This window comes from Podarcis melisellensis (assembly GCF_964234715.1).
Source record: "Podarcis melisellensis genome assembly, chromosome: 1".
Lineage (NCBI taxonomy): Eukaryota > Metazoa > Chordata > Lepidosauria > Squamata > Lacertidae > Podarcis > Podarcis melisellensis.
The window spans coordinates 64,324,104-64,346,685 of NC_138528.1; the positions used below are offsets into that span (position 1 = coordinate 64,324,104).

The 22,582-nt window shown below is 44.0% G+C and overlaps 1 protein-coding gene across 1 annotated transcript in view; it reads left to right on the top strand.

Moving 5' to 3' along the window:
- The window catches only part of QSER1 (glutamine and serine rich 1), a 40,309-nt gene that overhangs the window by 12,728 nt on the left and 4,999 nt on the right, over positions 1 to 22,582 (top strand). The window contains exons 2-12 of the mRNA XM_081927194.1: positions 1,751 to 1,854; positions 2,593 to 2,754; positions 7,891 to 11,553; positions 12,734 to 13,005; positions 14,335 to 14,451; positions 15,906 to 16,039; positions 17,762 to 17,964; positions 19,145 to 19,282; positions 19,829 to 19,926; positions 20,302 to 20,454; positions 21,893 to 21,988. Coding sequence (XP_081783320.1) covers positions 1,751 to 1,854; positions 2,593 to 2,754; positions 7,891 to 11,553; positions 12,734 to 13,005; positions 14,335 to 14,451; positions 15,906 to 16,039; positions 17,762 to 17,964; positions 19,145 to 19,282; positions 19,829 to 19,926; positions 20,302 to 20,454; positions 21,893 to 21,988 — 5,140 coding nt within the window. The remainder of the gene's footprint in view (positions 1 to 1,750; positions 1,855 to 2,592; positions 2,755 to 7,890; positions 11,554 to 12,733; positions 13,006 to 14,334; positions 14,452 to 15,905; positions 16,040 to 17,761; positions 17,965 to 19,144; positions 19,283 to 19,828; positions 19,927 to 20,301; positions 20,455 to 21,892; positions 21,989 to 22,582) is intronic.

Here is a 22,582-nt window from a genome sequence, read left to right on the forward strand (position 1 = left end):
TGGAAAAATACTAAATTTGTATTTTTTCAAATTGTACATAAAGTAGTAGAATGACTAAGCACTTGTTTAAGATGTTCATAATAGTTCAATATGTGTCTTTTAGTACAGTATAGATTTTCAAAGTAGAGTGATTCCAGCAGCTCAGTACTGGTGTCAAAACCAAAAGATACTGCATAGTTTATAATAGTTCCTTTTCTTTTATATGACATGCATGTTTCAGCCACACTAATATATCAATAATACCATTTCACAGTAAACGTACATTATTTATGGTTACATTCAAATTGTAACAGATTTTAAAAGAAACTTAAGTATTTTTCTTAACATAACATTCCTTTTGCTCCTTTGTAACACAAATTTGAATTTGACATTTTTAATTGCCACTAAAATTATCACTATTAAAAGTTGAGAACTAAGGATCATTCTTCAGTAAATACTATGTTTTGGTTGGGCAACATACAGCCCACATCTAAGCATTACATCTTTCATGTAGCATTATTTTCAGGTGGTGGGTATGCAGTCCCCACCACCACCAAAACAAACCTGTCTTGGTATATTTTCATGTTGGCATTTCTTAACAGGAGCCTACTCTGTGCGGGTGGCACTGTGGTCTAAACCACAGAGCCTAGGGCTTGCCGATCAGAAGGTCAGCGGTTCGAATCCCCGCAACGGGGTGAGCTCCCGTTGCTCGGTCCCTGCTCCTGCCAACCTAGCAGTTCAAAAGCACGTCAAAGTGCAACTAGATAAATAGGTACCGCTCCGGCAGGAAGGTAAACAGCATTTCCGTGTGCTGCTCTGGTTCACCAGAAGCGGCTTAGTCATGCTGGCCACATGACCTGGAAGCTGTACGCTGGCTCCCTCAGCCAGTAAAGCGAGATGAGCACCACAACCACAGAGTCGTCCACGACTGGACCTAACGGTCAGGGGTCCCTTTACCTTTACTCTGTGCATAGTCACCACTTCCTCTTGTTTGTTTTACCTCTGACGTGGGAGGCCAGACAATCATGAAGGGAAATGTGGAAGAGGTTCATATCAGTGTCAAGAGGGCAAGTGTGGTGGATCCTCAACTTCTTCCCCAGCCTTGGAATTGGAGGGAGAAAGCAAGGATCCTCTTGCAGCTGCACTGCACTTTAGAGGCATTCAAAACATATGTGGAGACCATCACCCTTCTCCAACCTACCCAGTCTTCAGGGTTGGGGCGGGGGGGAGCTTAAGCAGTAGGAGTCGGTCCACTAGGGCTTCTGGGGCACAGCCCTCCCAAGGAGAACATCAAGCAAGCAAATTCACAAAAGAAAAACCCTCCCCAAATTTCAAAACCACACACGCTGCTCTATCCTGCACACATTTTATAATTTTATTTGAACTCGGAGAAGCTCTGCAAACATTTTATGTGATTGAGGTCTCCGGAACTCAAGACAACTTTAATCCAAAGATATAGCTCTGCATACTGCCCATATGTGTCTAGGAAGAAATAAAATAAGTCAAAGAAACAAATTTCTGTTTTGATATGTTAATGTTTTAAACGTGGTTTTGTTGGTTTGGTAAACTAAAGCAGCTTTCTTGAATCAGTTGTTGATGCAAAGTTGTAAAGAATTAGCACTACTACAGATCAGCAACTCCTGAACCGCTAAAGTTCCTGTTCTTTTGAGGTTATTTTGCTTTATCCCTTTTTGTGTGATTGTCAGACTTATCGCTGTCATGTTGTTGTTTTCACTAATTTTACGTGTTATAACTTTTACTTTCCCCCCAGTTTAAGCTATGGAGGAGGGCATTCATCCGAAACAGATTTTCACAGGCAAACATATACAACTTCCCACCAGCTTCCTGCATACGCCACTACTTCCCTACCCGCCGGTAATAACTCTCTGTGAATCTTCAGTTTAAATGGATATGTTTCTCAGTTTTGTATAAAATCAGTAATAAATTTCTAGCGCACTTCTAGCAGATGACTTAGATGCTCACAAGGGATAGATAAAGGAGAATGTTTTGAGGAATGTGCATTATCATTTGCACTGTCCTGGTAGTGCTATTATGCACTTCATCAAATAAAAATGTTTTTACAAAACATTTCATAAATTAATGTTTTAAGTAATTTCTGTTTCCCTGTCACCACCTTACCTGCATAACTAGCTGTCAAATTTCTGAAGAGTGTGAACCTTTTTTGGAAGGAGAGTGAAATGTACAGCTATTTTAAAGGCACAGCTACAGATAATCTGCTCACTATTCTTATGCTAATTACATTTAGATGTCAAGGGCTGTTCATGTGGACTGTTCAATCTTAAAAAAATGCGAGTTAAAAGATGAGCATGTAATTTATGTTGAAACTGATGGTGCTACAATTCACATACATTTGAAGTTTATTTAGATAATCTCTACTTTCATTATCCCAGTATCTCAATACATTCTTCTGTCTTTCTTCCCCCATTAATTCCTTGTTTGACTTAGATGTCGTAATTTACCCAAGATTAGCCAGCAAGTCTTATGGTTGAGTTACATGTTCATTGAATGTATGGCTGCACACTTAAATGTGCAGCATATTGTGTAATGTGTAGTTTTTTGTGCTCAAACTCGTATATGATTTGTTTGTTCTAGGCCTTTCTGGGATTTTTGATAACACTATGCACAGCAGCAATAACAACACTAAAGATACATCAGTTATGAATTTTCTCTCTGCAATTGAATCCCGCAATGCTCAGGCTGTTTCTTCAGGAACTACTCTCTTGCCACAGTTCAGAGCTCCAACATGGCAGCCAGGTGACATTTCCCTAATTTTCAGAACTTAAGTCTGTTGTTTCTCTATAGATAAGTAAATAAATATATGAAATATTAGTATCATAGAGAAATTAAGAGAGAATGTTTGTTTTTAATTTTTTTCCATTTTGTTTTGCATCTCTAGGGAAATATTTTCATTTTAAGTGTTTTAAGTCTTTAATAAACATCTATTTTGACAACCATATTTGCTTCAAAGGTACTGCATTTGTGCCTAACTGCTATTTGTAACTAGGTATTGCTCTTTAATCAGTATATAATCCAGTTATAAACACTTAACGTTGGATCTCTTCCTGCAAAACTGGTCTAACTTCCTTGCAGGACAAAACTGGTACCGTATTTTTCGCTCCATAGGACGCACTTTTTCCCCTCCAAAAATGAAGGGGAAATGTGTGTGCGTCCTATGGTGCGAATGCAGGCTTTCGCTGAAGGCTGGAGAGCGAGAGGCATCGGTGCGCACCGACCCCTCTCGCTCTCCAGGCTTCAGGAAGCTATCCGCAAGCCTTGCAAGCCCGGCGGGAGTTCCCGCGGGCTCACAAGGCTTGCGGGCAGCAGCTTGCAGCCCCAGCGAGTGTCTGCAAGCCTTGCGCGCCTGGCGGGAGGTCCCGCTGAGCGCACGAGGCTTGGGGCGGCAGCCTGCCGCCCGAAGTACGCGGAGCCCTCCGGAGGGCTCCCCGTACTTCGGGCGAGTGTCTGCAAGCCTTGCGCGCCCGGCAGGAGCTCCCGCTGAGCGCACGAGGCTTGGGGCGGCAGCCTGCCGCCCGAAGTACGCGGAGCCCTCCAGAGGGCTCCCCGTACTTCGGGCGAGTGTCTGCAAGCCTTGCGCGCCCGGCAGGAGCTCCCGCCGGGCGTGCGAGGCTTGGGGCGGCAGCTTGCCGCCCGAAGTACGCGGAGCCCTCCGGAGGGCTCTCCGTACTTCGGGCGAGTGTCTGCAAGCCTTGCGCGCCCGGCAGGAGCTCCCGTCGGGCGCGCGAGGCTTGGGGCGGCAGCTTGCCGCCCGAAGCACGCGGAGCCCTCTGGAGGACTCCCCGTGCTTCGGGCGAGGGTCTGCAAGCCTTGCGCGCCCGGCAGAAGCTCCCGCCGGGCGTGCGAGGCTTGGGGCGGCAGCTTGCCGCCCCAAGCACGCGGAGCCCTCCGGAGGGCTCCCCGTGCTTCGGGCGAGTGTCTGCAAGCCTTGCGCGCCCGGCAGGAGCTCCCGCCGGGCGTGCGAGGCTTGGGGCGGCAGCTTGCCGCCCGAAGTACGCGGAGCCCTCCGGAGGGCTCCCCGTACTTCGGGCGAGTGTCTGCAAGCCTTGCGCGCCCGGCAGGAGCTCCCGTCGGGCGCGCGAGGCTTGGGGCGGCAGCTTGCCGCCCGAAGCACGCGGAGCCCTCTGGAGGACTCCCCGTGCTTCGGGCGAGGGTCTGCAAGCCTTGCGCGCCCGGCAGAAGCTCCCGCCGGGCGTGCGAGGCTTGGGGCGGCAGCTTGCCGCCCCAAGCACGCGGAGCCCTCCGGAGGGCTCCCCGTGCTTCGGGCGAGTGTCTGCAAGCCTTGCGCGCCCGGCAGGAGCTCCCGTCGGGCGCGCGAGGCTTGGGGCGGCAGCTTCCCGCCCGAAGCACGCGGAGCCCTCCGGAGGGCTCCCCGTGCTTCGGGCGTGTGTCTGCAAGCCTTGCGCGCCCGGCGAGAGCTCCCGCCGGGCGCGCGAGGCTTGGGGCGGCAGCTTGCCGCCCGAAGCACGCGGAGCCCTCCGGAGGGCTCCCCGTGCTTCGGGCGAGTGTCTGCAAGCCATGCGCGCCCGGCGGGAGCTCCCGTCGGGCGCGCGAGGCTTGGGGCGGCAGCTTGCCGCCCGAAGCACGCGGAGCCCTCCGGAGGGCTCCCCGTGCTTCGGGCGAGTGTCTGCAAGCCTTGCGCGCCCGGCGGGAGCTCCCGTCGGGCGCGCGAGGCTTGGGGCGGCAGCTTGCCGCCCGAAGCACGCGGAGCCCTCCGGAGGGCTCCCCGTGCTTCGGGCGAGTGTCTGCAAGCCTTGCGCGCCCGGCGGGAGCTCCCGCCGGGCGCGCGAGGCTTGGGGCGGCACCTTGCCGCCCGAAGCACGCGGAGCCCTCCGGAGGGCTCCACGTGCTTCGGGCGAGTGTCTGCAAGCCTTGCGCGCCCGGCGGGAGCTCCCGCCGGGCGCGCGAGGCTTGGGGCGGCACCTTGCCGCCCGAAGCACGCGGAGCCCTCCGGAGGGCTCCCCGTGCTTCGGGCGAGTGTCTGCAAGCCTTGCGCGCCCGGCGAGAGCTCCCGTCGGGCGCGCGAGGCTTGGGGCGGCAGCTTGCCGCCCGAAGCACGCGGAGCCCTCCGGAGGGCTCCCCGTGCTTCGGGCGTGTGTCTACAAGCCTTGCGCGCCCGGCGGGAGGTCCTGCCGGGCGCGTGAGGCTTGGGGCGGCAGCCTGCGAAGGAGAGGGGCTGCGCAGAGAGAGAGAGAAGACGCAGCGCCCCTTCAGCAACGCGCCTGTCCAGCGAAGCCGGAGGAGGAACAAAAGGGTCTCCTCCTGTTCCTTCTCCAGGTTCGCTGAAGGGCGATGCCCCTTCTCCCTCTCTGCGCAGCACCTCTCCTGTGAAGCCGCATCAGTCCCTTCTCGCACCTCCAAGAAAAGCCAGGAGTTTAAAGGAGTTGCGCGGCTTCTGCCGGTTTTGCGGGAGGTGGGTGAATCCCCACACCTCCCAGTAAAGCCAGGAAAGCCGTGCGCAGCGTCTCCCGGCAAGGAGAGGCTGCACGGGGCTATGGAGTCTTTAGCCCCACGCAGCCTCTCCCAGGAGGGAGAGGCTGCATGGGGCTAAAGGGGAACCCAAAACAACGAGCGGGATCCATCCCGCTTGCTGCTTTGGCTTGCTCCATAGCTGCGCGCAACCCCTCTGGCAAGGAGAGGCTGCACGGTGCTATGGAGTCTTTAGCCCCACGCAGCCTCTCCCAGGAGGGAGAGGCTGCATGGGGCTAAAGGGGAACCCAAAACAACGAGCGGGATCCATCCCGCTTGCTGCTTTGGCTTGCTCCATAGCTGCGCGCAACCCCTCTGGCAAGGAGAGGCTGCACGGTGCTATGGAGTCTTTAGCCCCATGCAGCCTCTCCCAGGAGGGTGAGGCTGCACGGGGCTAAAGGGGAACCCAAAACAGCGAGCGGGATCCATCCCGCTTGCTGCTTTGGCTTGCTCCATAGCTGCGCGCAACCCCTCCAGCAAGGAGAGGCTGCACGGGGCTATGGAGTCTTTAGCCCCACGCAGCCTCTCCCGGGAGGGAAAGGCTGCACGGGGCTAAAGGGGAAGCCAAAACAGCAAGCGGGATCCATCCCGCTTGCTGCTTTGGCTTGCAAACCTCTCCGGCAGGGAGAGGTTGTGCGCAGCCTGTACGCTGCTCTTTGGGGCTGGGGGGATTTTTTTCTTGATTCCCCCCTAAAAACTGGGTGCGCCCTATGGTCCGGTGCGCCCTATGGTGCGAAAAATACGGTAATTGAACTTCTATGAAAATATTAGTCTTGAGTCAGTTTAGCATGTGGACTCTCAGGGCTCATGGTGTGTCCGTATGCAGTCAGAAGTCCTTGATGTCTTCAACCTATAAGCTTGCAATTCAAAAACCTAGCAAAAAATCTGTGGCTTGCTAACATATTTGCACACTTGTTAGCAGGGACAATCATGGTTGCAGTCTCTCTCCCCTGTGAACAATAATGTGTAAATACAATATTGTATTTATTGAAGAACTTGCATGGTAATAAGAAGCACATCAGAAACTCCAAAAGACCTAGTGCCATTTAACTATATGTTGATAAAACACATAAAAACACTAAAAATAGACAAGAATTTGTTGTATTTGTGTCACAGGTCACATCTAAGGCATTTAGCTAAAATAAAAGTCCTAGCATATTGTTCTCTTGAAAAAGGTCCTGAATTCAAGATTAGTGCTATTAAATCAGTTGTGACATTCTTTGAAATGGAACATTCTTTGAAATTGTGCCAATTTTTTATGGTGGTAGGAGAGTTTTCCAAACTGGTTTCCTAAATAGAATAAAGTAGTTCGTATTGACTTCAGTGCAGTTTTAAATTGAATATGTTGGTGGCTATTTTAATAAATTTATTTGTATTTCTCCAACATAAAATAAATAATAGTAACACAATAAGAAATAATAAAAGCAGTAGATTAGAACATTTTTAAAACACAACAAATTGGCACAGTAAAATTTAAAAGAGGAATCCCAATGTATTTCAAGGGGGCAGGGAGCATTTCACAGTCTCGGTGCCTCTATTGGAAAGGCTCTGTCTCAAGAACCTTCCTGTTAATTTAGCATAATGTCACATAAGGGTGGGACCATGAGAGCATCAGATACAGATCTCAAGTGACAAACAGGCTCAGCTGGGAGCAGTGGACCCTAAATTAACATGGCTCCAATATTTTTAGAGCTTTAAAGATTAAACAAGCAATTTAAATTGAGTCTTGAAACAGTCAGCAAATATGGTTGATTAGAATAATACACTCCAACCTCGTGTGTCCTATATAACATTCTGGATTCTTTATTTTAGACCATTTGTAGTTTCTGAACTGTCATTAAAGGCAGCCTCACGTAGAAACTTTACAACAGTCTGGCCTGGAGGTACTAGCATGTGGATAACTAAGTACTGATTTCTCCAGAAAAGACTTTTAATTGGCTCATCAGTATATCTGGTTTTTAAAAAAGTGCTTATTGCCACTGCACCACTTGAATATCCAGGGAAAGCATCAGATCAAGAAACAACCCCCACAGTGCTCCTGTTCCAGAGTACAGTCTTACCAAAAACAGGCTCTATAACCTCTTTGCCAGATTTATTGCACAGTAATATGTTAATCTTAATGTGGATTATGTTTAGTTTGCAGCCACTTGTTCCTAAATTGCCACCATATATACAAGCTTATAAGTAGGATAGCAGAGGCTACCCAAAACAAATTCCAGGAAGACAAATGATTTCACCATCCTCTTTTATATTATTAGAATATAATTTTTCTGGTTCCAAATGCAGTGGTTAAATAATTCTTATTAGGTCCAAGATGGGAAAAAATGGTTATGTCTGTTCTTATTTCACTATTGAGTAGTCACTCCCCTTTTTTATCAGTGTCTTTCCCCCCCTTTTTTAAAACAGGCATGCATTCGTCAACCGAGCTTTTTGTTACTGGAGCCTTGCCAGCCTCTGGGACGTTTCCACCAACTTCAGCCTATCAGCACCCTAACACTTTCAGCAGTAGAAACTTTGCTGCTACCCCTTCTCTAACACTTCAAGATGCAACTTTCAGTCCGACATCAAATGGTCTTCTTAGTGCTCATGACCCTTTATTGCAGATCAAGACATCCCAGAGCACAGTTCCCACAGCGCTGGCCTTTGAGCGCCTGGGCGGTTCTGTGTTAAGTACCAGCATACCACCACAGTCTTCAACATATCGCTCTGCTCAAGAGTCTGCACCCCATCTCCTGCAGCCACAGTTCAGTTTGTTGCCTTCGTCACTTGGAGGAGCTCAGCAGGCTCCACAAGTATATAGTTCACCTCTGTTTACTGGTTCCACTGCCTCAATTGAAAGAGCCCTGCAGCGAGAATGTAGTGTTATTAAGCACCATCAGCGGCCTTCGAGCACACAGTCTGTTCAGGCACAACTGACTGGTTCACAGCATTCCTTACAAAACTATTTATCAAGTGCAAGTGGAAATGATTTTCAGGATACATCCCGTCAGTCTTCCCTATCTTGTAGCCCAGTCGATGATTCTACTCAGGTGAGCAATGGGAGACCCCAGCAAAAGACCTCTCAAGTTTCAGTAGAACTTGCTCAGTCATACACATCAGCGATTCCATCACCTGGTTTTCCATCTGTTTCCACTGCAAAAGCAAAACACCTCTCTACGAAGCAGCCACCAAGATCAACAAAGACTCCTAAGCCACAAAGCATTGCCCCTACTGTGCAGACACAAAGCTTTTCCAAAACTGCACAGAGCCAGAATTCTGTAATAGCAGGTCAAGCACAAATCTATTCTACAGCACAGCTTCCAAGCCTCTTGTCAGTAAGCCAATCACAAAACTATGTTTCAACGCAATCACAGAATGTGCCACCAGTCAGTCATGCACAGGTATTCTCAGCCATCAAGGTTGAGAAGCTGCCACCACTGTACAAAACACTTGCTTTTCCTGGGCAATCACAGCCAATTACTTCAGATAGCCAGACACTAAGCTATTCTTCTGATCAACAGGTATTAAGTTCAATTTCAAATGGCAGTTACTCTGGGCAAACGGATCTTTCTTCAGTCAGCCAATCTCAAAATTACTCTTCTAGTCATTCTCAGGGTTTGTCAACCATTAGCAGATCCCAAGGTAGCTATTCATCTCAATCACAGGTTTTGTCAGTGGTTAGTCCTTCAGAAACATATACAACAGGGCAACCTTTAACATTAACGTCGCCATCTCTTCCATATTCTTCTCCACATGTTCAGAACTTGTCAGCCTCGAGCCCTCCCCAGAACTATATTTCTTTACATTCTCAGGCACAAGAGCCATCTTCTCCGCAGTCTCAGAAGTTTTTGCCAGTTGTCCAGTCAACTTCTTTTGCAATGCCAGCTCATTCACAGGCATTGCAGAACAACAGGTCTTCCTCAGATACTAAGTTATACATCAAAAGGGAATCTGACCCTAACTTATATCAAACGTGCAAGCAGGATGAACAGTTCCCAATGCAAGATATGCAGGCATTGCAACAGCAAACATCTTTGGATTCCTCCACTCAGAGGCTAACTGATGATGAAGTTAATGCTCAGGATACAAATTACAAAGTTTCCAAAGCAGATAATAGGTATTCTCAAAGTGTAATCAGGAGTAACTCTCGTCTTGAAGATCAAGTTGTTGGGCTTACTTTTCAGGGATCAAAAAAAGACGAAAGAATGGTTAGTTCTGTGGCACAACTCACCCAGCAAATTGGCCATATCACTAACGTAGGAAGCCATGATATTAAAAAGGCAGCTAATTTATTGCCAACAACCCAAGTAAATGTGGATTCTAAAGAACTCAGCCAGCAGCATTCTCTTCTGCATAAAGTACATGAAGCGAAAGCATCAGAGCAACAGGGCCAAGTCATGAGCACACCACCACAGCTCCACAGTCAAGCCATAAGACATGGCCAGCAGCTGTGTTTGCCTGGTGCACAGGTACTTCTAGAATCTGCCTGTGATTTGCAAATGCTTCAGCAGTCAATACTACAATCTGGCTTGGGCCACACGAAAGGTTCTTCACAAGTCCAGCAGCGCCTTCAGGGTTCTCAGCAGGTAACTCACCCATTCCTTCACATAGATGGTCATATGATTCAGAGTAATGGAGGACATTCTCAGCAGCAGCTTCATTCTCAGAACTCTGAAGTTATGAAAATGAACATTTCTGAACCATCAAAGCCACTACAGCAACACCTGACATTGAAAGAGAATTTTGTGCGGCCAGATCATGAATCTAAGAATCAGTTTGTTTCCCTTAGTTCTGTATGTTTCCCAGAGTCTATGCTTCTCAACGATGAGAGGAATATACTGTCTAATGTGGAAGATATCTTGGCAGCAACAGCTGCAGCTTGTGTAGGAACAACGTCTGAATTTGCCAAATCTACGGCTAATGAAGAAAATATCCAGTCAGTTGAAAATGGGGAGAATTCTAAGTCTCAGTTCCAGGCAATGGATGTCAGACATGTGACTTCTAGCTTCAACAACTCATCAACTGTTGTTGGAAAGCCACTGAACATAAACAATGTTTCTTTAAATGGAGGCCAGGTTACACTAAACCTAACAGCAGTGCCTACAATGCAGCCAAAAATTAGGAGCCTTGAGCAACAACACCTTGAGACTCCTGATCACAGCATTCCTACTAGAGTTGCTACCTCAGAGCTTGAACAGAGGCATGAACAGGTTCCTGGCTTAGTTAAGCAGCAGTCTGGCATTGGTAATGAATGTGAAGATAAAAACGGTATTCATATGGATAGTACCATAAATGTAAAAGATATAGATCTTGTTTTAAGTGGTAGGGCTCGAAATGAGAGTGCCGCACCCCATGGTGTTTTTAACATGGAAAGTGACAACACTGTGACAGGAAGCAAAACTAAAGTTCCACTGCAGCCACTATCTATGCAACAGCCAGGTGATGAAAATGGCAGCAGAGCTGAAGGCAAGAGCCAAGATTTATCACAAGAGGAATTTCAGAAGCAAAAGGACAGGGGGCAAAATCAGCTTAAAAATGCCAACGAAGATGGCATGCACCAGAAGCAATTGAAGCGAAGTGGACAGTGCAAACGTCAGAATTCAAGAGGAACTGATGCTGCCTTGCCATATTCCCCTGCTCCTGAAAGCTGCCATGAAACTTACCAGCATCAAGAGAAAATGAGGCAAAAAATAAAAGAGGTGGAAGAAAAACAACCAGAAGTCAGAACAGGATTCATTGCATCTTTTTTAGATTTCTTAAAAGGTGGACCCAGGCAACAGTTTTCAGCTCCTGCTGTGCGTGTTCCTAGTCGTGTGCGGAGACCTGTTACCCCTGTTGTTAGAGCACCTTGTCCACATCCACTTTCGAAACCTCACATGGCAGCAGCAGCAGCAGCACCTTCTGCCTCACTTGAGAGCAGCACTGAATGTTCAAACAGAAAGGGTGATGAAGAACTGAAGAAAAATTCAGAAGCATTGCCATCGTTTTCTTCTGATGAAGATTCTGTAGGGGCTAACCAGGATCTTCAGAAGTGCATCACTTCTGCATTGTCAACTTTGGACGATGCTTCTGATAAAAAGAAAAAATCAGGTAAAGATTATTTTCTTCACAATTGGATATGTGGATCTGGTTTTAAAATAACTTAAGTAAAAGATTCAAATGATTCGCTCTTGCTTATCCCAAATGCTGTAGACAGATATCTATATTTCACTGTTATTTAGGCAAAGCAGGATTCTGACAGGTGAAAATATACTTGGAAGTCAATATAGCTTTCTTGAAAATGGTTGTAAGCGTTGTCACATTCCACTATTGGTATTGGGAAACAATGGTTTTTGTCCAGTGCTGTGCAAACAGTTCTGCTCATGCAACAGTGCTTCCTCCCACCACACAACCCCAAACTCTGTTCTTGAGGATCCACTACCCCTCTGGATAAGATTTCTCCATCACAGGGGCTGGAGAAGCCAGAAGAGGAAGGTATGTTTTTATGCACAGACGTCTGCAGTGTAAGCTGCATTGGATATAATCTATAGGCCTGATTTAATTTGGTTTGATATAAATTATTCTGAAAGCTTAAAAATGTTGTAATATGTTTATGTGACTTTACACAATCGTTCTCTTCTTAAGGGTCATTTTAATGCCTAAGCTTCTTTTTATAAAAAAGTTTATTTTCCCTATTCACGGTGCATAAACAGTAACACAATGAGCCATATCCTATGCAGCACAAGATAAATAATTCAATATCTGTCCTTTTTATTAAGTGACTGTCCTTTTTATTTTAGGATGGATATTTTGTGTCCAAGTCTTACCTTTGAAAGTGTCTCCACAAAGCTAAGCACTCGATTGTGTGTTAAGAGACAAATTCAACTTTGAAAAATCCCAGTCCACCTTAGGTTTACCGCAACACATTTATCATACATATTAAAAGATGGGTGTGGTCTTGTCTGTTTGCATTCCCTTTTAGCACTCTGAGGATCCAATTTCTTCCATATGTAGTTCAAAGCAGCAAACCTTTCAAATTTGAGGGTGCCTTGATTTCTTTTGGGGGATGGTGTTGAAGCTTCAGTCTTTTTCTGGTATGCTGCACTAATTTTTAATGAATAGTAAATACGTTAGACATACAGTAGCCTAGGATTTCAGATAGGGGATCCTCCTAATGTCATCAGTGGAACTAGCATTTTGTTCTACTCGGGAACAATTTTTAAGTGGCTTACGATAAGCTGAAAACAGTTGTTAATTGAAATATGAAAAAATGCTTGTTTTTTTACTTCAGAAATCATCAAGACTGTATCTAATGCCACCACCAATACTGTCGTAAGGAAGGAATCTTCTGAAACAACTAGTTCTGTGGCAGATTCTCAGGTGAAAATGTGTTTAGTGCAACATGAGATGGGCAGAGTTCTTACAGAACACTTAGCAAAAACACAGGCAACTGCTGCAATAGAAGGATATATTGAGGACGACGACGGAGAAAGTGGAGGCGAGGGCGTGTACAGAGAACGTGATGAATTTGTAGTGAAGATTGAAGATATAGAATTACTAAAGGTAATCAATAATTTTGCTTTGAGCAATTTAAGAGAACACACTGATCAAAGAGTATTTCCTGCCATGTGTAATTTTATCTCCTTTTCTTGGTATCTTGTAGCTTACTTTACTGTAAATATGTACAAATCTTTTCTGATAACAAGGGACTAGCGTTTGTAAATGTATATGTATTACTTTTCAATCTTATGATTGCTTGTTACGTGGAGACGCAAATTGAGATCCTGCTAAAACATTGTTTAGGAAATTTAACTGGTTTTGCTTGATATCTAAGTTGATAGACCATGGTTTAAAATTGGCCATTAAACCAGAAGTGGAAACTATGGTTTCAGTGGGTTTGTGGTGATTAGTTTTGCGTGATGCCTGAGCTGACAGGCTGTAGTTGTGCCCATCACTCTCTAAAAACAAGAAAACAACAGCCCACCCTCAATACAACTTGTTAACTCAATATCATCTCTGGGGCAGATATGACAATTCTCAATTGTCATTTACTTGTATAGTGGTACCTCTGGTTGCGAACAGGATGCATTTCAGAGGTCCAGCCGTATCCTGAAGTTTTCGCAACCAGAGAGACCGCTTCTGCACATGCGCGAGTGGCGAAACACTTCTGGGTTTGCTGCTTTCACAACCTGGAGTTTACGCTACCGAAGGGTAACGTAACCCGAGGTTCTGCTGTATTCAGATCTGCAGTAAATTCTGTTTGGTTGGGTTTTGATAGTTCTGTATAATTTTACAGCATTTTCAAATGGCCTTATTAAAACATTAAATTGGGGGAGATGTGTGTGTCTTTTTATTTTATTTTATTGGCTTTATATACCACCCTATACCCGTAGGTCTCAGGGCAATTCACTGGAAAGATCACAAATATGAGATATTTCCATTTGCTGTTTTGTTGTCACGACTTCAAAATAATGGAAGAGGGGCTTGTGGTAGGGTGGTGCAGTGGATGGAGTGCTGGGTTTTCCCATGAGAAGTATTATGTTCATGTATACCATGGGTGGCAAACCTGCTGTGGCCTATTAGATGTTGTTGGTCTCCCATTCCCATTGGCCCCAGCCAGCATAGTCAATAGGGATGATGGGAGTTGTAGTCTAGCAATATTTTGAGGGCCAAAGGTCTTAATTTATATGCTTGGGAAGGCCCACACCCTTCAGTTTGACCTTCAAGTGGCAATTGCAATCATCACAGTATGTGTTGAGAGCTGCTATTGAAAACATAAAATACTGTGTAAAATATACAAACTCATGAAGGTAGGGTACAGTTGGAACTAATCACTTCAGCTGCATAAAACTAATTGAAATGGTTGCTTTTCTTTTCTTTTTTCCCTTGCAGGTTGCTTTAAAAACAGGGATGGAGCCCCCAGCCATCTGGAAGGTTCAAAAAGCTTTGTTGCAGAAGTTTGTTCCTGAAGTGCGAGATGGACAGAGAGAGTTCACAGCTACTAACAGTGTACGTACAAGGATTCCACATTAATCTTGGTACTCAGCAACAAAGAACCCTGTGACATTGTAGTCACTATGTTAATAGAAGTTCTTTCATAGACCACGGCTGGCAGAAAGGCATGTTCCCGCTGCCACCTCCTCCTTCTTCCCTTCCTAGGCATTCGTTGCTTGCTCCACTCCTTGTTCATGGCAGCCATAACCTGCTGTGACGTGCAAATCAGGTAATGTGTGGTTACTAACTGTAATAATCAGAAACTACTTGAAAGGCCACTGGGTTTTTTATTCCCCCACCGAAGGATCATTTCTAATTCTCCCAACTATAAATGAGCACCTAATGCCTTAAGCTTCAGAAACATAGGCCAGGCACATTACATATTATGTGCCTTTGAGCTAAACTGGTGTGTTGAATTCTACCAAAACCTTCAGGCTAAAGGATGTGCTTATAAAAGAGTAACCTATTAGACATTATTTTTACTTAGTGATGAATACATGATCTAAATTTTATATGCTGATTCTTTTAACTTGGAGTGTGTGATAAGCTTAACTCTATTTATTTGGTTGCATCAAGACTTTTCACAAGTGAAAACTCTACCCATAGCATTGGAGGGGATCCCGAGGAACATCTAGTCCAACTCCCTGCATTGCAGGAATCTCAGCTAGATTATGCATGACAGATGGCCATCCAGTCTCTGCTTAAAAACCTCCAAAGGAGAAGATTCCATCACCTCTTGCAGGAATCTGTTCCACTGTCCAACAGCTCTTACCATCAAAAAATTTCCTGATGTTTAGTCAGAATCTCCAAAATCCATTAGTTTGGGTCCTAGCCTCTGGAGCAGGAGGAAACAAGCTTGTTCCCTCTTTGGATATTTGAAGATGGCTATGATATCTTCTCTCACTCTCTTCTTTACCAGATAAACCAGCTAAACATACCCATTTTCCTCAACCATTCCTCATATTGTATTTTTTTAATATTCTGAACCACCCTGATATCTACAGATGAAGGGTGGTATACAAATTTAAAATAAATAAAATAGGCATGGCTTCCAGACCCTTGATCATCTTGGTTGCCCTTCTCTGCATATGTTCTCGCTGGTCAATATCCTGCTTAAATTGTGGTGCCCAGAATTGGGCACAGTATTCCAGGTGTGGTCTGACCAAAGCAGAATAGTGCCCTTGATCAGGACACGATATTTCTGTTGATGCAGCCTAATATAGTGTTAGCTTTTTTGGGGTGTGTGTGCATTATTACACTGCCTCTCTTGGGCTTAGTTCCCACCTACTTCAACTCTCCCATGTTACATCCCAGCCCTTTCCTGGAGGACCCTCAGGAGGGATAGATGCCTTGTGCTCACATTTATATCTGGACGCAACCCATTATTTAAACTTAAGTATAAATTATCCTGTACAAAATCGAGTGCAAGAATCTGCATGTACTATGTCTGCGTTTTTTTCTCGTTGCAGTATCTTGGGTATTTTGGAGACGCAAAATCAAAGTACAAAAGAGTATACGTGAAGTTTATAGAAAATACAAACAAGAAAGAGTATGTCAGAGTGTGTTCCAAGAGACCCAGAAATAAGCCTGTACCATCTGCAAGGTATTTTATTTTGATAAGATAAAGTGTCAAAAAGAAAAGCTTTAACATTTGTAGATTTTAACAGAAATATTTTGTATTTTTTTACAGCAAACATCCATAATATTTATTTGTAGTTGCAACAAATAGAATAGACTGAAAACGTGGACTGGTTTGCGTAATTACACACTTTGGGCGTGCATGGTTCTCTTCCATGTATAAGAGAGGAGGGAAGGTATCTTTGCTCACTTTTGACTAAACCATTGTTTCCCATTATGTACAAACTTTGGGAACTGAGGTTTAGGTAAAAGAGAATATGGAACTTTCACTCTCCTTGTGTACAATGGAGAACAGAACGGGAGCATCTTAGCTCTGAGTCCTGGAAGACCTGCTCCCTGCTTTACTAGCCTTTTTCCACCTGGCTTGGGAAGGCCTGACAGACTCTAGCTACGAAAGCTGAGGCTGCTGAACAGACTTTGGGGTTGGAGTATTGCTTTGGGTTTTTTTTGCTGTTATTGCTACTAATTTTTGGATCTTATGGTTTATTATGTTTGGCTGCTTTTTGATGTGCTTTGTTTATGACTACTTATGTTTATAATTATGTGTATCTTTTCATGTTGTAAGCTGCCTTACAACTGAATTGAATTACAAATTGAATTATGATGAGCACATGACCCTAAGACTCTCTGCAGCCCATTGGCAGTGCTCTAAATCATAATTGTGTGATGTTGTTCATAGATATGTTTTTCCCCAGCCAATAGTGTCATTCTTTGGGTTTCCTCTTAGTTCCTTCTGTGGAGCTTGGTTGCTGTTAAATGAGAAGCGACATTCCTTCTTTCTCCCATTCACAAAATTCTACTAGTTAGTCTTTCAGCAGCTAATGGTTGGGTGGGAGCAACCTGGCGTATGCATGAGTGAATTTGAACACATCAGATTACCAGCTAACAACACATTCAGAACCGGTGTGCTGTATCTAATCATGACCACTCACTTGCACAATGGAAACCTGCTTTGCAACAGGACTTCTTCCTCATCCAGTTCCTCTCACTGTGCTCTCAAAATCAGCTGCTCTGCCCTTCTGGAGCAGATTTGTTTTTTGGGTGGGTGCAGAGTCCAGGGGGAGGACGAGAAGGAGAAGCCCTGTTGCATGAGCGGAAGAGGTCTGATCATGCTGCAGTGGATCTTTCCTAGTAGTTAGATCATTTAAACAATTGTGCTTGTCTGCAGGTGAAAATGGAGTAAAAGTCCATAAAGGCATTAATGCAGAGAGAATAATAGAGGTTAAATTAATGAATAACCTAAATGAAGTTAATTCAGTTTATAAAGGTGAAACTCGTACTCGCAATGTAAAGGTAAAGGGACCCCCTGACCATTAGGTCCAGTCGTGACTGACTCTGGGGTTGCGACACTTATCTCACTTTATTAGCCGAGGGAGCCGGCGTAAAGCTTCCGGGTCATGTGGCCAGCATGACTAAGCCGCTTCTGGCGAACCAGAGCAGCGCACGGAAATGCCGTTTACCTTCCCATTGGAGTTGTACCTATTTATCTAATTGCACTTGACGTGCTTTCGAACTGCTAGGTTGGCAGGAGCAGGGACCGAGCAACGGGAGCTCACCCCATCGTGGGGATTCAAACTGCCAACCTTCTGATCGGCAAGCCCTAGGCTCTGTGGTTTAACCCACAGCGCCACCCGTGTCCCCGTACTCACAATAGTTCCTTTCATTTACTCTCGCTTTCAATTTGTAGGCCTGTCCATTGTAAGCCAAGCACTAGCATCAACAAATCTCCTGAGCCTCCAGCATCAAAAACTACACCTGCAACAACAAAAGTTTCTGTAGTGAAACCCAAAGCTAAGCAGCCAAAGATAAAGGCAGAACCACCACCAAAGAAACGGAAAACATGGAAAGAAGAATTGCCCCCTGCCCCTCAACTCCAGAGTGACGAGGAAGGTAAGTGCCACAATGTCAAAACTAGGTATTCTGATTATGTAATATCTTCAAAAAAAATTAATAAGATTTGCAAATTTCTCAGCAAAACTTGGTGGAGAGGTGCTAACTTGATAGGAAAACCTCATTCTTAATAAGTGCCCCAAAGAAGGTTGCTTTTAACCGAAACACATTGGACTTTATTTTGCAAAAACTATATTTTGTAAAGATTTATTACTGGTACCACTTTGAGGCTCAGCCTCTTTCATGACTTCTCTTGCTTTTGGTGCTGCTCTTCCTACCCCCTTTTAGTAGAATCATGGCTTCACAAAATGTAATTTTCCGTTTTGTTGCATGGTAATTGTGAACATTTCAAAGCCACCATTTGTGAAGAGGGCAACTTTTTTTATATTGCTTCATAACGTGGGATGAGTAGAGTCTTATGCAGACATTGCCAGCACACATTTACTTTGCATAGAGGAGGGAACAGGGGCTGCACCTCTTGGACCCAGCTCAACATTACCAAATGTTTGTTTGTTGAGCTCAGTGTCTGTGAAGAGATGCTTACATGCATACAGCATACGCCAACACATTTGCAACTCTTTGCAGACAGCATGCTCAAGAACACATAGGCAACTAAGAGATGAGGCAGGCAGTGTTGTCTATAGGGTCGGTAACACTCTGTGGATTGGTTTGACCTTTGGCAATTTCTGTCAGGCAGAAAGGTTTCTCCCAAGTCTCCACTCCACTGTCCTTATTAGGAATGACTTCTTTGACATTTAATTTTAAGTGGCACTTGCAGTGTGTTTGGGCATTGGTTAATTCTTCTGTAGAAGCCATGTTATTTTCAGATGTTTCATTTAGGTTTTCAAAGCAAAGGATGCTAATTTTCCAAAATGAAGAAAACGTTTAAGCTTGAATTTGAATGCAGTATAATCATAAATAACTCCTCCTAAGCACTGTTTTTCAGCTTATAACTAATCCAGTAAGAATCCATATTTTGTTGTTCTTGTTTAAATTATTTGAAGCTTTTTTTCAACTGTTAAGGATCTTAACAGCTCAGTCCTTACTAAAATAATGCATATTAACCATCTGTATTTCTTTGAATGGTCACTAGAGGTCACCAGAATCGTAATAAATTTCTAGGCCTGTAAACAAAATGCAATTGGAACAATATATTTGTATTTCTGATACTGTATTTCAGACACTGCACCTCCAGCTCCTATTATTGCTCGTTTTTTGAACACCAGAGCTATGAAAGAAACATTTAGGAGCTACATGGAACTGCTTGTTAGTATTGCCTTGGATCCAGATACTATGCTGGCGTTGGAGAGGAGCAATGGTACAGTGTGTTCAACCTTTCACTTTGTGTAGCTTATTTCTGTTTCCCATATGATATCTTTGTTCAAGGAATGGATAAGACATCAGCTTAAGATCACAAGCATTTAGAGTTCAGGGGTCCCAAACGGTAGTCTGTAGATCACTGGTAGGGGCAGCCTTCTAGGGGGAGGGGCCACATGTCAATGGTGGGAGGGGCCAGTGGCAAAGGTGGGTGGGCAGATTTGACTCTTTGTATTGTAGGCTAATTCCAGTCATGCAAAAGTCAGGTTTCTATACACACATCCCTCAATCCTCCCATCTAGGCAAGCAAGAGATCTTGCTTGTTTAGATTCTGCTTCAAACTGATTATCTAAGCTGTATACAGTAAACTCCAATATATAAAATACAAAATAGGTTGAAATATAGATTACAAATACAGATTAACTTGTTTGAGTCACCTGGGTATATTTTACTGAGCTTGTTTGTTACTTTTTTTCTTACCTCTTTCTGCTTCTGGCCAGTGCTTGCTTTGCTTTGAAGTGTCATACATTGTGTTCTGCTTTTTCAGATGAGCTGCTTTTGCCTCATATGAGAAAAATTGATGGCATGCTAAATGACAATAGAAAAAGGCTGCTGTCCAAATTGAGCTTGGAGCGTTCACTCAAGGTATCGATAGTTTAAATGGTTTTATTAATTATTTACTGCTCTTACATTGCTTGAGATCTTTTGGGAAGTGGTGTCTAATCATACAACGCAAATAAAACATCAGTGCAAATTCCTATTGGATTTCTTGTATATATTTTTATCCTTTCAGATAAAAATTGCCCAGCTATAATCCTGCATTTTCAGATGAAAGGGAGACTTCCTGTAAACATCAGTTAGCATAATATGAAACTATATCTTACCTTAATTGGGTAAATCACCTGAACAGGATTAACTGAATGTATTTTTAAGAACTTAAATAACAGTAATTGCTCCTGCATTCTTTTAAAGACTTATTTTATCAAAGAATTCTAATAAAATTTGTTGCTCTCTTCTAAGGCTGCTTTGGAAAGCTTCCCTGAACTGACCGTAATCAATCGAGATTCTAAAACAAAAACTGGAGTGAGTGTAATTCCTAGAATCAAAATGAATGGCAAAGCTTATAACAAGAAAACACTGAGGATTTCTAAAGCAGCCTCAAAATTAGCACAGGTATGTGGTTTTTTTTAAGTGTTTGGGGGTGGTTTGCTGCTATATTTTTAATGGAACACTAATATCCTTTCTAGAATCATCTTCTTTATATGCATTATCTAAAATGTGGTACTAAACTTTATGCAAAAGGGTAAATATGTTGAAGTAGAGAATAGAAAAGGGGCTCTCTAAATGAAAGATTTCACAACAGGAGGTATTAATTTCCCTTACGAATGAGCCGTTACACAAAAGTACTAACCTACCCCCCTTTTTTTATTTGGTCCTTTGGAGGCTGTAGACCTACATGTACCTACTCTGAGAGTAGGTAAGCCCCACTGAACTCAAATGGGACTTCTAAGATGATGTGCAGTCAGATTTACTGTAAGCATCTCTCTCTGATGGTTCCAGGTCTGCCATTATGGCTGATAATATTGACAGTTTTCTTTATGGCTTCCTTTGCACTTACCTTGTTGCCCTTTTAACCCCCTACATAGTAGCTTTCACATTTGACTTCAACCTGTATCAAAACATGTTAATACTGTATGTAAGCAACTGCAGTGGTTCTCTGAATCTCTGTTCTAAATCTGTGCCTCTGCGAGCCCTAGACATTTAACTATCTGGCAAATATTTTCCCCACTGAACTGCTTTCATTGAATGCCATCATAAGATACCCAGGTGGAAATGATGGAAGACATTTCCTAAAAGGGTTTTTTTCATCAATATAGCAAACAGAAATAAGTAGTCTGCAATTTGCCTATCTGAAGCGGGAAAGAGAAAAATGTAAGGGAGATGGGGGAGTTGCTGCAGCAGCAAACTGAAGGCAGCTGCACAGTGATGTTTGGACAGAGAGAATTCAGTGCAAGGGGGTGAAATGCCTAAGAGAAAATAGAATCCGAGAGTGAACAAGAAACCAGCATTCACCTATTCATCCATTGTGATATCTGAGAAGCACATCAGAGGGAGGAGGAGCCAGGCATCATCATCAGACAGGGTAAAACTTAAAGGGCATGAAATTGACACCCCAAGCCCTCTTAAGCTTTACTGGGCAGAATCGCAGGGTAGTGTTAGCTGGAACTAAACCCGGGGTTCCCATTATAAACTGAGAAGGGTGAACTCCATTCACAGGAACTGGGTTATTTTTGCCAGTTCCCCTGTGTCCCGTGAAAAGCTGCTATGGAGGGTGGACCCGCCACTGGAACAATGTGGGAGGATGCACAGGGATTGCAGTGGGAAAGTGAAATAAAACGAGCAGTGCCTCCCTCAACCCCCTTTGCAAGAGTCTCTGCTGGATCTCAGTTCCATTTTCAAACTGAAGGATTAATCTAGACCCAGGCCTTGTGTGGATGAATGTATTCACAAGTGCATATTATCTCTGAGTGGTCAGAATAATTATTGGTACCAATAAACTCACCAGTTCATAGTTAACTTCATGGCTAATAAAAACTATTTTTCTCTGCAGGAGTTTGCTGTAGATCCAGAAAAGATATCATTGTGCTCTTTATATCACTCACTCCATCATTACAAATACCACATGTTTCTGAGGTGTAAAGTTGAGGTCAGTTTTTATCAAGTTGATGATAGCAATTTTTTAGTTTTTTCTATCTGATTCTGTCACATTTATCTATAAATCTAGGAGTAGTTCATAAGTTCTGAAATAAAATAAATAAAAATGCTGTGGAAGTTATACTAGTTAAAATACTAAGATTTGTTGGTTACAGTAATATGGGGTTTTCAAGAGCTTTTGTGAACAGGAAATGTTAAGGTTATTCTGAAAACTTCTTAAGTCATTGAACAATTTCTGTGGATTGAAATGAATGCAGGTAGCTCAGATAAAAGAAAAACTTGCCAATTTTATTTATGGTATTTAGTTACTTTTATACAGGGTTGCAATAGAAAAACACACAAAAATCCATACCATAGTAACAAACAAAATCAGTACTCCCTGCTGCCACACACACAGAGTTTAAAAGGCCATAGATTGTATAATTAGCCAAAGGCCTTAAAGAAGAGGGATGTTTTTGCCTGGTGCCTAAAGATACATAATGAAGTGCCAGGCAAGCCTCCCTGGGGAGCGTGTTCCACAAATGGGGAGCCACCACAGAAATTGCCTATTCTCGTGTTCCTGCCCTCTGGGCCTCTTGTGGATGGG